General features: G+C 34.4%; 1 protein-coding gene across 1 annotated transcript in view; it reads left to right on the top strand.

The window, feature by feature from the left end:
- Positions 1-12,715, top strand: part of EXOC5 (exocyst complex component 5) — a 52,239-nt gene extending 39,524 nt beyond the window's left edge. The window contains exons 14-18 of the mRNA XM_027554194.1: positions 5,004-5,124; positions 7,455-7,541; positions 9,385-9,493; positions 9,689-9,904; positions 10,522-12,715. Coding sequence (XP_027409995.1) covers positions 5,004-5,124; positions 7,455-7,541; positions 9,385-9,493; positions 9,689-9,904; positions 10,522-10,710 — 722 coding nt within the window. The 3' untranslated portion in view covers positions 10,711-12,715. The remainder of the gene's footprint in view (positions 1-5,003; positions 5,125-7,454; positions 7,542-9,384; positions 9,494-9,688; positions 9,905-10,521) is intronic.
- Positions 12,716-16,848: the final 4,133 nt, after the last annotated feature.

Here is a 16,848-nt window from a genome sequence, read left to right as displayed (position 1 = left end):
TATTCATCTCAGTCAATGCAGCAAAATGCTTTTTGAACTTCCTGTAGTGCAAGGATTTGTCAGATGCTAAAAGCTATACAAAGACACAGTTCTCATGTTGCTTACATTGAGCAGGGCAGGATAAACTATATAAGTCACAGCAGTGTGTGGCAGACTGTAATACAATGCTGTAAGTTATTAAATGCCAAGGGGGCAGAAATGGAAATGATAGCAATTCTGCTTGAGACAGTTGAGTAATGTAAAGTTTGGAAAGGAAAATAAGCCTTATCAGTAAGCCTGGAAAGGAATAGATTCATATGAAATTTTTTCTTTTGTTTTTGGCCTTTTGAGTTTACTGATATTAATAAGATAATAATGACCTCTTCCCTAAATTCTAGTCCCATTAGTTCAGTTGCCTCCTTGACTTCTCTCATCTGTTCTGTGTACATCTCAAATTTAATGTATTCAAAATGAAACTCTTTATCTTCCATCTAAACTTCTTCCTTTCCCATTATTTCTCATGTCTTTAAAAGGCATTGCTATTTACTATTTACTGAAGCCCCAAACCCAGGAGTTGCCATAATTGTTCTTTTCATCAAACCTGAAAACCAGTCTGTCAGCAAATCCTGTCTATATACTGTCAAACATAACTCAAATTCTCCTACTTTTCTCCATCTCCATTGATACCAACTGATTTAAACATCATGATCTCCATCTGCTCCTAACTGATCTCTCTGTATGTTCTTACCTTTCCAAATAACTGACTCCATGTAACAGTCATGGTATAAATTTAAGGGTCTTAAATTTTTTTTGTTTAAGACATTTTAGTGGTTTCCTATTACACTTAGGGGGAAAACAGCAACAAACTCTTTACAAAAGCATGGTTTTGATCTGGCCTCCTCTTATATATTCATCCTCATCTCATCTGCATTTCCCTTCACTACCCCAGCCACTCTGGCCTTTATTCTTTTTCCTCACTCAGGTTCTTTGCACTTGGTGTCCCCCCCTCCCAACCCCCATTTCTTTTTCTTCAGCTCTTTTCATGTCTGGCTTTTCAGGCTTCTGATCTTAACTAAGGTACCACATTTTTAGAGAGTCTTTTGGTGATGGACCTAGCTAAAGTGACCCACTTCTCCCAGCCTAGTTACTCATTATTTCATCATTGAATTAACTTTTTTCATAGCACTTGTTACAATAAAATTTTCATGCATTGGTATTCGCCTCACTCATTGAACATATACTTAAGTGCTTATTCTTATGAACTTACATTCTTATGGAAAAGATTGACAAATGACTAGTAAGTACAGTGAATAAAAATAAAATTGAGTAAGAAATAGAGAATAGTAATGGGAGGTAGAATGGGGAATTCAGGGGGAAGAGGGCTTTTTTAAAAAGGATGGTCAAAGAAGGCCTCTGAGGAGACATGAATCAGCTGAATGAAGCGAAGGAATAAATTGAATATTTGGAGAAAGAGTATGTTAAGCAGAGAGAATAACATGTAAGTTCTCGTGGTTAGGAATCTTATTTGTCTTAATTGCATTATAGTCTAGCACCTAGAAAGCTAGTGGAGGTGATGGAATTCCAGCTGAGCTAGTTCAGATCCTAAAAGATGATGCTGATAAAGTGCTGTACTCAATATGGCAGCAAATTTGGAAAATTCAGCAATTTTTGAAAATTCAGGTCAGTTTTCATCCCAATCCCAAAGAAAGGCAATGCCAAAGAATGTAAACTACTACACAATTGCACTCATCTCACACGCTAGCAAAGTAATGCTAAAAAATTCTCCAAGGGAGGCATTAGCAGTACGTGAACCAAGAAATTCCAGATGTACAAGCTGGATTTAGAAAAGGCAGAGGAACCAGAGATCAAATTGCCAACATCTGTTGGATCATAGAAAAAGCAAGAGAATTCCAGAAAAACATCTACTTCTGCTTCATTGACTACATTAAAGCCTTTGACTGTGTTTGTTCCACAACAAACTGGAAAATTCTTAAGTCAGAATACAGGACCACCTTACCTGCCTCCTGAGGAATCTGTATGCAGGTCAAGAAGCAACAGTTAGAACTGAACATGGAACAGTGGACTGGTTCAAAATTGGGAAAGGAGTGTGTCAAGGCTGTATGTTGTCACCTTGCTTATTTAACTTACATACAGAGTACATTATGCGAAATGACGGGCTGGATGAAACAGAAGCTGAAATCAAGATTGCAAAGAGAAATATCAATAACCTCAGATATACAGATGACACCACCCTTATGGCAGAAAACGAAGAGAAACTAAAGAGCCTCATGATGAAAGTGAAAGAGTGAAAAAGCTGGCTTAAAACTCAACATTCAAAAAACCAAGATCATGGCATCCGGTCCCATCACTTCATGGGTCATAGATAGGGAAACAATGAAAACAGTGACAGACTTTATTTTCTTGGGCTCCAAAATCACTGCAGATGGTGACTGCAGCTATGAAATTAAAGGACACTTGTTCCTTGGAAGAAAAGCTATGACCAACCTAGACAGCATATTAAAAAGCAGAGACATTGCTTTACCGACAAAGAGCCATCTAGTCAAAACTATGGTTTTTTCAGTAGTCATGTATGAAGGTGAGAGTTAGACTATAAAGAAAGCTGAGCGCCGAAGAATTGATGCTTTTGAACCGTGGTGTTGGAGAAGACTCTTGAGGGTCCCTTGGACTGCAAGGAGATCCAACCAGTCAATCCTAAAGAAAATCGGTTCTGAGTATTCATTGGAAGGACGATGCTGTAGCTGAAGCTCCAATACTTGACCACCAGATGCAAAGAACTGACTCATCGAAAATGTCCTTGATGGTGGGAAGGATTGAAGCCAGGAGGAGAAGGGGATGACAGGATGAGATGGTTGGATGGCAACACTGACTTGATGGATATGAGTTTGAGCAAGCTCCGGGAGTTGGTGATAGACAGGGAATCCTGGTGTGCTGCAGTCCATGGGGTTACAAAGAGTTGGACATGACTGGGCAACTGAATTAAATTGAACTGAAGCTACTAGAAAGCACATAGCACATGCTCAAAAATGTTTGTGTGTAACATCTTTCTTTAAAGTTTCTAAGGTTGAAGCAAAATTACCTATAATCCAATAACCTTGTGGTTTATATCCCCCCTCCCCTGCTTTATTATTATTATTATTTTAACCTAGTTGCTCAGGATGTGCATAAACGTTTGTAGCCTGCTTGCCTCCCCTTCCCCCTTATAGCAGAAACTTGACATCAAGTATTTAACATTTGCAATTTGCAAATAACCTAATGTCATTTATATTGAGATAATATCTCCCTCAAAGATATGAAGATTAATGAAGATAATAAAAAAGTAACAAATTTGATTCCATATGGTATGAAGGATTTGTTCTTTAGTATGGAAGCCTAGCATCTTCAGTTTAGTAGCAGTATTCATCATTTGGAAGGGATTAGGAAATTTTCTGGTAGGATGAGAATATGCCTTCTGTTCCTATGCATTTTCTACGCGGCTGTAGTGAACTCTGTAGAACTTACCGTGTTTTCTTTCTTTTGAATTATTTTCTCTGGATAAAATTCTGGAACTAAAATTACTGGATCAAAGTGTGTTAGTTCCAGAATTTTATCCAGAGAAAATAATTCAAAAGAAAGAAAACACGGTAAGTTCTACAGAGTTCACTACAGCCGCGTAGAAAATGCATAGGAACAGAAGGCATATTCTCATCCTACCAGAAAATTTCCTAATCCCTTCCAAATGATGAATACTGCTACTAAACTGAAGATGCTAGGCTTCCATACTAAAGAACAAATCCTTCATACCATAAGGATTTCGGTGCATATAAACAAACTGTTTTCCTAAGGATTTTTTTCCCCACTAATCTATACTGTTACTGGTGTATATGCTTATACCCATTTTTCTACCCTCACTGAATTTTCTATAAGAACTTTAATAATTTAGTAATTTAAAGACATACATAACTATTGCCTTATCATGTCTTTCATTAATAGCTGGGATTAGTATTTAATACATACGGATGTATTGACTACTTTTTTCTCTTGTAAGTTTGTGTTGGAGACTTTAGTTTTCTTGCCAGTTGTGATTTTGTCATTTGTGGGAAAATAAAAACATTGTTTTAAAACTTTGGGGAAAAAAATCATCCTTCTGTAAAGAACTCTAGGTATTAAACTTTTAATTCTCATTTTCTCTGAATATTTCTCCTGGTCCTTTATGCCTTTTAATTTTAGCTAGGAACATAAATGTCTGTGGTTAGTAGGCACCTTGGAATTTAACTATTACTCTTTTGCAAAAGAGGAAACTGAAATCTGAAGAGGTCAGCTGTTTGTTTTGCGGTCAGAATGTGAAGTGGCTTGAATACAATGGTGAAAATCAGGAATTTATTTTGTTGACAGTGAGGAGTCTTTGAATATTTTTGAGGAAATGATAGATAGAGAACATAGTGAAATATGTTAAGTACCTTACTCTGGCCACAAGATACAGCATAAAGGATTAGGAAATTTGAACTAATAAGAAAATTATTTTACCTGTTATCAGAGGTAATGAGGCCTGCTGCTAAGTCACTTCAGTCGTGTCCGACTCTGTGCGACCCCATAGACGGTAGCCCACCAGGCTCCCCCATCCCTGGGATTCTCCAGGCAAGAATACTGGAGTGGGTTGCCATTTCCTTCTCCAACAATGAGGCTTGGTTATAAGAAAAATGGTATTAATAGAAGTGTGTTCATGGTTCATGTGAATCTTTAGGCACAAGAAGGTGGGGAAGGAGAAGGTATAGTCCAAGATGATTCACTTACAAGTTTAGTCTTTGATTTATCTCAGCAAACAATGAAGACTTGAGTATATGGTGAAAATTTGGCATTAAAACTTTGGTATTAACGAGCTTAATTTTATTTTTTGTCCACAAAAATTATTGCTGACTTATTGAAACAGCACTTCTTTTTTATGCATGTTATCCACATTCTTTTTTCTGTTGCCTAGATGAATTTCTTTAATATGATTCTAACATATACATGCCTTCCAACTTTAGGAATTCCTTCTTCAGATTCTAAGAATGCAAATCTCTATTTTTTGGATGTTGTGCACCAGGCCAATACTATTTTTCATCTTTTTGACAAGCAGTTTAATGATCACCTTATGCCACTAATAAGGTTAGTCAAATTGTCTGATTTTCATTGGTATTTCAAAGAATACTATAATATTCTACTTTATGTTAAATTTTAAAGGTAATATCTGTTCACTGAAACATCAAACAGGGCAGGAGGGTGTGAAATAAGCAACCTAGTTGCTCTCAGGGTGTATGTAAGCATTTGTAACCTGCTTCTTTCCTCCCCTTCATCTCTGACAGCAGAAATTTGACATCAAGTATTTAACATTTACCATTTGCAAATAATGTAGTGTGGTAATTTGTATGGAAATAATAATATCTATCTCAAAGATGTGAAGTTTAAAGAAAAATTTTAAAAAGTAACATAAACTCTTCCTTGCCTTCTGTATTCTCTTCCTTCTGTGGTATTAATTTTGTTTTATTTGAAAACACTGTGTCATAAACCTAAATCTGTATGAAAGGTGACTTCTAGCTTGTTCCCACTTGTTATAATGAAAAGACCTGCAGTAACAATTTTATGCCATCAGTAGGACAAGTTTTGATGAGATATTAAATAAGATTTGGTTTATATCTTCCTGTCAATTTATGTGAACTTTTGAAGCATATGAGAATTATGTGAAGTAGTGTGTATGTGAGCATGCTTTATAAAATTGTACGTGTAGTACTGTCATAAGAGGAAAAATATTCATATAAAAGATAAAATTCTAGACATTTTTTATAAACATTGATATACCAAGTAATTATTAGTCTAGAATTGATCTCAAAGATAAAGATTACTTGTGATCTCTGAATCACATTTTGAAAGGAAGTTTGCTTTTTAACGAGGTCTAATGCCAACATCTGCTGGATCATCAAAAAAGCAAGAGAGTTCCAGAAAAACTCTATTTCTGCTTTATTGACTATGCCAAAGCCTTTGACTGTGTGGATCACAATAAACTGTGGAAAATTCTGAAAGAGATGGGAATACCAGACCACCTGACCTGCCTCTTGAGAAATCTGTATGCAGGTCAGGAAGCAACAGTTAGAACTGGACATGGAACAACAGACTGGTTCCAAATAGGAAAAGGAGTACATCAAGGCTGTATATTGTCACCCTGCTTATTTAACTTATATGCAGAGTACATCATGAGAAATGCTGGACTGGATGAAGCACAAGCTGGAATCAAGATTGCCAGTAGAAATATCAATAACCTCAGATAAGCAGATGACACCACCCTTATGGCAGAAAGTGAAGAGGAGCTAAAGAGCCTCTTGATGAAAGTGTAAGTGGAGAGTGAAAAAGTTGGCTTAAAGCTCAACATTCAGAAAACGAAGATTATGGCATCTGGTCCCATCACTTCATGGGAAATAGATGGGGAAACAGTGGAAGCAGTGTCAGACATTATTTTTTTGGGCTCCAAAATCACTGCAGATGGTGATTGCAACCGTGAAATTAAAAGACGCTTACTCCTTGGAAGGAAAGTTATGACCAACCTAGATAGCATATTCAAAAGCAGAGACATTACTTTGCCAACAGAGGTCCATCTAGTCACTAGGCTATGGTTTTTCCAGTGGTCATGTTTGGATGTGAGAGTTGGACTGTGAAGAAAGCTGAGCGCTAAAGAATTGATGCTTTTGAACTGTGGTGTTGAAGAAGACTCTTGAGAGTCCCTTGGACTGCAAGGAGACCCAACCAGTCCATTCTAAAGGACATCAGTCCTGGATGTTCTTTGAAAGGAATGATGCTAAAGCTGAAACTCCAATACTTTGGCTACCTCATGTGAAGAGTTGACTCATTGGAAAAGACTCTGATGCTGGGAGGGATTGGGGGCAAGAGGAGAAGGGGATGACAGAGGATGAAATGGCTGGATGGCATCACTGACGCAATGGACGTGAGTTTGAGTGAACTCCGGGAGTTGGTAATGGACAGGGAGGCCTGGTGTGCTGCGATTCATGCGGTTGGTTTTTAATATAGGAAAGCTAAATACAACTGGATTGAGTGTTAGTCTACAAATTGTAATTAATGTAATTTACTATAGTTTCAAGAGCCTGTTATTTTTCTTACTAGTACACCAGAAATGTAATTAAAAAGGAAACCAAATAATTCCAAAATCATGTTTATATTCTAAAGGGATAGCTCCTCAGAGATGAAAATAATAAATCTAAATCCTCCTGTTTTAAATGATAAATTTTTCCTATCATGACTATTGTAATGAATTGAGTGTAGTGAATACTAAATAATTACTGTTCATATGCTTCTTGGATTTGGAAGCAAATTAAAATTAAGTGTGTGTATGTGTGTCTAGGTATGTAACAATAAGCAGGAATTGTGAAAACTTTTAGAATTCTAAGGTTACTAATATGATTTTTATTCCCCCTTTAAACATTCAATAGCTCTTCTCCTAAATTATCTGAATGCCTTCAGAAAAAAAAAGAAATAATTGAACAGATGGAGATGAAATTGGATACTGGCATTGATAGGCAAGTTTTTAGTTTTACTATTTCTCTTGCTTTTTTTTATTTGTAAAAACACCATTATAACAACATGAAAAATATTTTCAGACAAGAAAAAAGTCTATTTGAATTCCACTATCCTGCTATAATGTTTGATTTTATTTTTACATATTTATTTCATCCTAATAATGTCATTTTATTGGATTCCAGATTTATTATTTATGGAAGTCAGTAGGTTTAGATTAACTTTAGACCAATTCAATTTGAAAATCTTTTTTTTTTTTTTGGTAAATGCTGCTGTAGACACTGTCTCTCTCTGTCCCCATCCTCCCTCTCTCTCCTCATCTCTCCCTGCCTCCCTCCCTTCCCTTTCCCTCTTCCTCTTCCTCTCTCCAGACTCCTTAAAAATAGTATGTAACCCAGAAGATTTCAGGCTTATATCTGAAATGCATTGAATTAATATACCAGTTTTTAAAAGTAACTTCCATTGAGTGAAAACTCTACATTTGAAAATTTTTTTGATGTTTATTTTAGTTAATTACCTGTTTATAATATGGAGTGGTGGATTCTGTCTTTTGAGATGATAGTGGACATATGTTGCTGATGATAGTCATCTATTTATCAAGCATTTATCAGGCATTTGCTATATGCTTGGCACAATACAAGGATCTTTACCTGTATAATTTCATTAGCCTGCAATGCAGGAAACCCAGGTTTGGTCCCTGGTTTAGGAAGATCCCCTGGAGCAGGAAATGGCAAACCACTCCAGTATACTTGCCTGAGAAATCCTATGGACTAGGAGCCTGGAGAGCTGCAGTCCATGGTTTGCAAAGAGTTGGACACGACTGGGTAATTATTACTTTCACTTTCTTTCACTGGCACAGTACAAGGATCTTTACTTGTATAATTTCATTTAAGTAAGAAATACCATTTCCATTTTACAGATGAGGAAGTGAAGGCTTAAAGAAATGAAGTAGTTTGCTAGAGATCATACAGTTAATGCTGGTAGAACTGGAACTCAAATTCTAAAGCCCATGCTACCAGGTTTGGGCATATTTTTACTTCCTGTAATTGTCTTTTCTCTTCCATTCAAGAAGACATAAATGAATATAAGTTACTTATAGGAACTCTAGCTCTAAATATCTTTGCCTTTTGCCAATCTGTCCTTTACAGCTTTGTTTATTCTTGCCAATCTGTCCTTTCCCAGCTTTGTTTTATTCACTGTTAACGCTTAGATTGCTTGTTCCGTATCTTTAATTACTCCCTCATAATTACCCTAAAATTTATTTCCTTTGATCATAACTATCTTACAGATCCTAAACTCTGGATTAATGCAGATTCTGTAATTCTGATAACTGGATGGCTTATTGCTGTTGGAGAATGTCACAAAACTCGGACATTGTTCGTTGCATTACAAACTCATACTTCATTTCTCAACTGGGCCTTCAGTACCACTTATTCAGCCTCCTGCTTATCCTTAGACTGTGAAACTTGGGTTCTTCTCACCTGTTCTTCCAAACTTTGGCCATTCCTTATAAGTTGTTCTATCTTACTCCCTTCCTAAGCATTCTCCAAATATACTTGTGAAGGAAATGAATTAGTGACAGTCTTCTAAGATCTTTAAGATTTCTTTAAATAAAGTAATGGACAAATGAATCTTTGCCCTGTGTTTTGAGCAGGAAGCTAATAAAAACTAAGATTTCTTTGCTATCAAGATCTAGAATTTACTTGTTTTAAAATCTGAAGTATACCAATAGTAAAATAGTTTTATGGTGACATGAAATTAAATAATTTAAATTTAATTTAGAATAAATAATATAAATTAAAGTAAATTAAATGGATCAAATACATGGTATTCTCAATTCTCTAGGACATTAAATTGTATGATTGGACAAATGAAGCATATCTTGGCTGCAGAACAAAAGAAAACAGATTTTAAGCCAGAAGATGAAAACAATGTTTTGATTCAGTATACTAATGTGAGTAAAATGATTTAATATGCTAGTAAGAATATCTGCCTTATTTGTACTCTTATTAACATTTCATTGATGTATCTTATTATGCTCCAAGTGTTTTTTTTTAATTCTTAGAGATTAATGAGAAATTATATGTATTTTCTCCTTAGCTAAGCTGATACATATTTCTGTGTAATAAGTGTAGAAAAAATTTTACAGGCCTGTGTTAAAGTCTGTGCTTACGTAAGAAAACAAGTGGAGAAGATTAAAAATTCCATGGATGGGAAGAATGTGGATACAGTTTTGATGGAACTTGGAGTACGTTTTCATCGACTTATTTATGAGCATCTTCAACAATATTCCTATAGCTGTATGGGTGGCATGTTAGCAATTTGTGATGTAGCTGAGTATAGGAAGTGTGCCAAAGACTTCAAGGTATGTATTCACAAATATCAAACTTGTAAATAAGTTCAAGAACATAAGTCAGATCATAAAAATGTATACTGACATAATCATTAGCGGAAAGTTTATAACTTTTGTCGATACTGTAACGAGACAGATCTGATATTTCCTAAATGAAAAAGTATTATTCCAGTCACTATTAATACATTTTTGCTTTGAGCTTTTAGAAAATGCTGTATTTTAGTTCCATAGTCCAGATGACCTTACTAATGCCCATAACTAATGCTGTGTATCATATATCAAGAAAATATGTTCTTTCTTCGTGTATATCTCTCTGAAATTAGTTTCCACCCAATGTTTAAATTATTTAAAAAAGCTGTAAATTAATGATAATTAGTTCTGCTTTACAAAAGTATAAATGATTATTACTGTTTGAGTAAATTGGCACAGTATGAATCTTTTCAAAAAGATTATGTTGAGTTTATATAATGTCTGAAATATTTGAGTTTTTTAACACTTTGGTAGCTTTTAAAAATTCTAACATTGAACTCTTTAACATTAGTTAAGTCCTGATAGTACATAAGTGAGAAGAATTTACAAACTGATTATAAAACTAGAAATATTTTTTTCCTTCTCTTACCTCAATTCAGATTCCTCTGGTATTACAGCTTTTTGATACTCTGCATGCACTTTGCAATCTTCTGGTAGTAAACCCAGATAATTTAAAGCAAGTCTGCTCAGGAGAACAACTTGCTAATCTGGACAAGAACATTCTTCACTCCTTCGTACAACTTCGTGCTGACTATAGATCTGCCCGCCTTGCTCGACATTTCAGCTGAGGTTGAATTTACAAGGGAAATGTGTTGTACTCCAGCAAGCCTTGGTTGATAGAAAGCACAGAAGGTTTCTTATGACACAGCCAACATTTTATTGAAAAATGACTGTTTGGAAAAACAGCAGCCATACTTACCCTTGAGGTTTTATTTGAAATTTGGACAATACTAAGAATATTTTGCTTTTTCCTTAAGTTTTAATTCCATTTCTGAACTTATATAAATTTCAAACTCTGTAAAGCTATATGTCATTGTTTTCATCCTGGAAAATGTTGATGTCAGAAGGTAAATGAGATTGTTACCAGTATTCCAGTTCATGTTCTTTAACATAGTCCATTGGGAAATTTCAGCTTCCTGTTTTGCACTAATGTTGGGTAAAATACAGCAAGACTCATTTATTATTTATCAATTTTCAATGACCTTTTTAGCACTGGTAATTGTTAATCAGATTATTTTTAAGTTTTCCTGGAGAACTTTTTACCTATTTCAAAGGTTGAAAATTGGGCATAATTTCTGTAGTTGGTTCATTGAATTTTTTCTGAGGTACAACAGTAATACTATTCCAAAAAAAATGTTATAAATAAAACTAAAATGAAATACATTTTATGTAGGTATTAGTGGTGGATCAAAATACATCTGCTTTCTGGGTAAAAGGAAAAATAAAAGTTTACAGTTTCTTATTTGGTAAACAGAATTTAAGCCAATGCTAGCAAGAAATTAATAAAGCTACCTTATTTTATATTTCACTTAAGATAAAGTAGAGGGAGTTAACTAAAGGACCATATTTATTCATTATTTTAATATTATAAGGGAAGTAAAAAAGTGAGGTATAGACTAAATGGTGCATATGAGAATTATTGGCAGTGTTTAGCAGCAATGCAATCCTTTAAGATTTTTATCCTTATGCTAAACTGAAATAAGATGGAATGGCTAAACATGCAGGTAGTCTTCTATTCTAAGAGGAATTGGAAATTGATAGTCAGCATTATATTCTAGTCCAGAGATGAACTTTGTAAGGACTAGTAGTTTTTAAATATATAGTGTCTGTCATTATCTTTTTCAAGGCATTTCTGAAGTGATTCCTACTGAGTGTAGTTAATTGAATTGGCTTAATATGGTGACATAATACATCACTTATAAAATTTTAAATATCAAGTGGAAATTTTAAAAAATTGTTAACTATAAACTTTCTCTGCAAGAACGCGTTCTTAGCTGTATGTAGTGTTTCAGCTTCCATTGTATTATTCATAGTCTTCCAGGAACAGATAAACTTCAATGTTTGACTCATTTTTGGCTTTTCTTTTTCCTCTAATATAGGCTTTTTGGCCTAATTTTGGAAAACTACATTTAAGAATATGTTTCTGAATGTTCAACTTTACTGAAACTTCCAGGTCCAGAGTGAGCTAGCTACTGTTTAAGTTACTTTTAACTCAATTTTCCTCATTTTCTGTTTAGCCCAGTGTTATCAAGGTAAGCAAGAGAAATAAAGTATGCCAACATTTATCAAAGCATTTAGGAAATTGTGGCAGCTTTGGAAGGCTGTCTAGTTTTCTATTCCTTAGCCAAAGGAAAGCCAGAACAGGTTTGGATGTTAGAGAAAGTCATGTGCTGTACTGTTGCCATTTTAGAAAGCTCTGATGTGAATTCAGATTATACCTCTGTTACTTAAAGCCAACAGTTTTAAAGCAGTAGTTTTACTGGCCATTTGAACTCTTTGTACAGTGTCAATTTGTTTTTAAAAAAAAGGGAAAAAATATCAAATAAAACATGAGAGAACATTATAAGACTTCCACATCAGAGAAGTGTTTCAAATTATTTTGTTTGGATTAATTTTTTAAATGTAAAGCATATATTTGTTGCTTAGCTCTTTTGTTAATTTTTATTTTTATATTTGAGTTCTGTGCAATATTTTCCATTATGACCATTGACAGGACACTAACAAAGAAAACTCATAAGTGAATACTTAATTTAGAAGTGTTAACATTATTGCTCAATAAACAAATTCCCTGTAGTTGTTTTTTTATTTCACTCCATTTTTACATTTTGAAGACATCATACTGAATTTTATAAATTATTTTTTATTGAATTTTTAAGATGTTCCTTATTTTTCATGGCATTGGTTTTCTCATTTCCTTTTTAAGCAGAAAAATACTTGACTATATAATCAAAATTAGGAACAAAAAATTTCTCTAAGAAAAAAATTGATTGTATAAAACAGTGTGCATTCTTTGGATTTGTTATATTTGATTTTTAAAGTAGTTTTCATATTAGTGGACAGTATGAAATTTTGCCCCAAATATATATGACTCAAAAGAGATGATAGATAAGTAAAATGTCTTCATATGCATATGGTAAAATTTTAGGTAGTGATAAAGGAGCTTTGTACATTAGTAACTTTAGCCAGCATTTGAATAAGGAGAATCTTCATAATTTTCCAGTTTCACATGACCTAACATGCAATGTTTATATAATATTTTGAAGTTAAAAATATGCTCTTAAACACTGCATTTTTAGAATATGCAGAAACACTCAAGAAAAAGCTTGCGTGTATTATGTTTTCATAAAATGATACAGAAAGTGAAATACAGAATGCAGGTGATATTGAAAATGACAGCTAACCAAAGTAGATGAATACTTCTTATGAGGAATTATTACATAATGGCTGGATGCATCCTTAGGCAGTTGGCTATCTGGCTATTCTAAGTCAATTATTAGTAGCCTCATTTTGAGTACCACCATTGTTGCAAATCCCTAGCACCTTTCTTCTTTTAAAGAGAGCTTCTAAGTAAGTTAATTTATGGTATAGTTTAGACTATCTCTTTTCTCTTTCACTTGAAATATTTCACATCATAAAATAATTTAATTATCACCCAGTAGATAGATTCAAAGTGGAGAATTTGCTGCTTCCTTAAAATGCCTTTTGCTCATCTATGATGATGAGTATTTACATCTAGCAAGATAAAGAGATTTTTGTTCCTGAAATGCCAGAAAACCTGTTAAGGTGGTCATGTTTATATATTTCCTAAGGCATGCTTGAACTGCATGTGAGAGTCAGGTTTCCTGGGTGTGTGATTTGTTAGTGACTTCAAAAACTCACATCTTGGAGTTTGAAACGCTTTTTTTTGTTTTAATGCAGAGATATTCTGTGTATTACTCTTATTTGCCCTTTGACTCAGAAGTGTGAGATGTTTTCTAGAAGCATAATTTCTAGTGGAGAATTTGACATACAAAGCATTGTGTGTTTTCATCCAATTAGTTTAGCTGTATTCAGTTCTCTGGTACTTCTCTTTGCTTGAGAAAGTCTGTCCTGAAATACATTGTGTACTTTGGAGGAAAAGAACCAGTCCATATTGTTACTTTAAGTAATTCTACATAAACTAAAAACAGCCTTTAAAAAATTTTGATGCATAATAAAGGTAATTATAGCTATATTTATTGACTCAAGTCCTGTGCATTGTGCTAAGCCCTTTGCATACGTTATTTCATTTGGTTTCAAAGCAGCCCTAAGAGCAGAGTACTGTTATCTCCATTTGAAGTTACCCATTCCCCAGAAAGTTTTAAGCAGATCTGCTCAAGGTCTGTAGCTAAGTAAAAGGCTCAGATTGAAACCCGAATCATTCTCGCTCTTTGTGTTCTGTACACTTTTCTCCTTGCTGCTGCTGAGTCACTTCAGTCGTGTCCGACTCTATGCGACCCTGGGTCCTTTAGTTTGATGGGCTCATTAGTTTTGCTTAATCTTTCCTTTCATCCAATATTTGGTTCTCATTATAGTGTTTAGATTATGAAATTGAGATACAGAGCTAATAACTAATTTACTGTTAGACTTTTTTTTAATGTGTCCATTGTGTGGTCATACTTTTAAAATTTGGTTTTAAAATTTTATAAGTGGTCATGCAATTTAATTGAATATTAAGTTTGTGCCTACTAGAAATCTTTTCTTCAAAAAGTTCTTTAGTATTATTTTGTGTAATCATAGTGCTACTTGAGTTATAATTTTTGCAATAGAATTCAGATATTTTGTGCCATATTTTGTAACAGGGGTGAACGACAATTCCACCTTTAAAGATATGAAGAAATCAGTATTTCTGCCTTCAGAAACAAACTATTTTAATGTCGTAAGTTTGCCAGTTCTGTTGATCATTTAGTGCACTGGTAGTCTTAAAATAGCTAATGCTAGAGTGAAAACATAAGAGAAAAATGTACTAGCAGTGTATTAGCAATAGGCTATCATTTTCATGTAATCAAATATTGCATGTTTAATCTTTTTAAAATTGCCTTAACTCTTAACTTTTATTCTCACTACTGATCCGTCTTTCTCTTTCCTAATTTAATGGGAGAAACAACCCTCAAGTGTATGTAGAAGAGAAATCTGACACATTAGAAAATAAGAATTTTAATTGGTGATTTGAAGCAGCTAGGTTGGTAACCCTGGGCTTAAAAAGACTGATATTTTTAAACGAGGCCCTGTATACTTTCGGGGCTTCCCTTGTGGCTCATCTGGTAAAGAATCTGCCTGCAATGCAGGAGACCTGGGTTCGATCCCTGGGTTGAGAATATCCCCTGGAGAAGGGAAAGGTTACCCACTCCAGTATTCTGGCCTGGAGAATTACATGTACTGTGTAGTCCATGGGGTTGCAAAGAGTCAGACTTGATTGAGTGATTGGCACTTTCACTCTATATTTTTGGGCTTACCCTGGTAGCTCAGACAGTGAAGAAACTGCCTGTAATGTAGAAGACCTGGGTTTGATCCCTGGTTTAGAAAGATCCCCTGGAGAAGGAAATGGCAACTTACTCCAGTATTCTTGCCTAGAGAATCCCAAGGACAGAGGGCCCTGACAGGTAGCAGTCGATAGGGTCTCAAAGAGTCAGACATGACTAAGCGACGAACACTTTTTTCTCTGTATACTTGAACATTGTTATCTGGGAGGTAATGCTAAACTTCACTTCTTATAATTAATAACACTTTTGTGGGGGAGAGACAAGTAATTAACCATACTTGCTCATTTCCTAAGTGGTTTAGAAGGTTGCTATCTGCCTCACCGTACATACGAAGCCAATTGAAATATGAATATATCACAGTCATACTCCAAACAGCAAACAAGCTCAGAGGAAAGTCATTTATTCAGAAGGCATAGATTTGTGCTAGACAGCAGTGATGCATTACAAATATATAATTATTTTCACTAATATTTGAGCAGGTGGAATGGATTAGAACATGGTCAACATTATGCTGCTGATAACATGTATTTTTCTATATTAATATGTACTGTGCAACACGTATTAAAATTGTCAATAATTCATTTTAGCTGAGATACTAATATTTATATTACTGTGTTGAAGAGACAGTATCCAACTGAGCTACTTTTAATTTAAAAGTCTAAAACTCTAATTAAGTTTACTTTCAAAAACCACTTAAATTACTTTATAGTCACTGGAAGGTCAGTAAAACATAGAATTATCAGTGACTGGTCACTTAATAGGAAGAAGTATAGAAAGTTAAGAATAGGGATAAGAATCTGGAATAAGTTAAATTTCATTTATAGCTCAGATGAGTTACCTCCTTTTGTTTTCTCCATTGGCAATATTAAATGAAGGAAAATGTCTTTTTCCCAGAGCATCCTCACGTTAATAAACTCTGAAGATTGGATGGAACCAACTCCAAGGAATTAATCTTCAGTGGTGGACTTTCAGATTTTTTAAATTTTGAGAGGTAGGAAGCCTTCTTGATTCCCTTGTAATCTTAAATAGACAGGTGCCTTGGAATGGGGCCACCCCTTTTTACCTACGTGTTATTTTAATCTTTATACTGTGGATAAAAATTTGGTTTGTTTGAACTCTGGCATTTTGTGTGGCAATCTATCAAACCTTCAGCTTTTTGCTATAATTATCCAGGTAGAATCTGGGCAGTGCTGAACTAAAGAAAACTGTGACACTACCTCTTAAGTATATTGTTTGCAAATGCTGTGTGCTATTTAGAGGATTCACATAAAAATATGTGAAAATACTTTATAAGGAATAATACTAAGTGCCTCTATATTAGGATTCTTCAGTAGAATGTATTTTCAGTTTTTGCCACAAGGGGGAGGAGTTATTTTTATAGTAATACAAACATTTTGTTCTATTAAAAAATAGAGCTCACCTAGC

This window comes from Bos indicus x Bos taurus, chromosome 10 (assembly GCF_003369695.1).
Source record: "Bos indicus x Bos taurus breed Angus x Brahman F1 hybrid chromosome 10, Bos_hybrid_MaternalHap_v2.0, whole genome shotgun sequence".
NCBI classification, from domain to species: Eukaryota; Metazoa; Chordata; class Mammalia; order Artiodactyla; family Bovidae; genus Bos; species Bos indicus x Bos taurus.
Note: the sequence above shows the minus strand (reverse complement) of the source record. Positions and strands in the feature narration are given on the sequence as shown.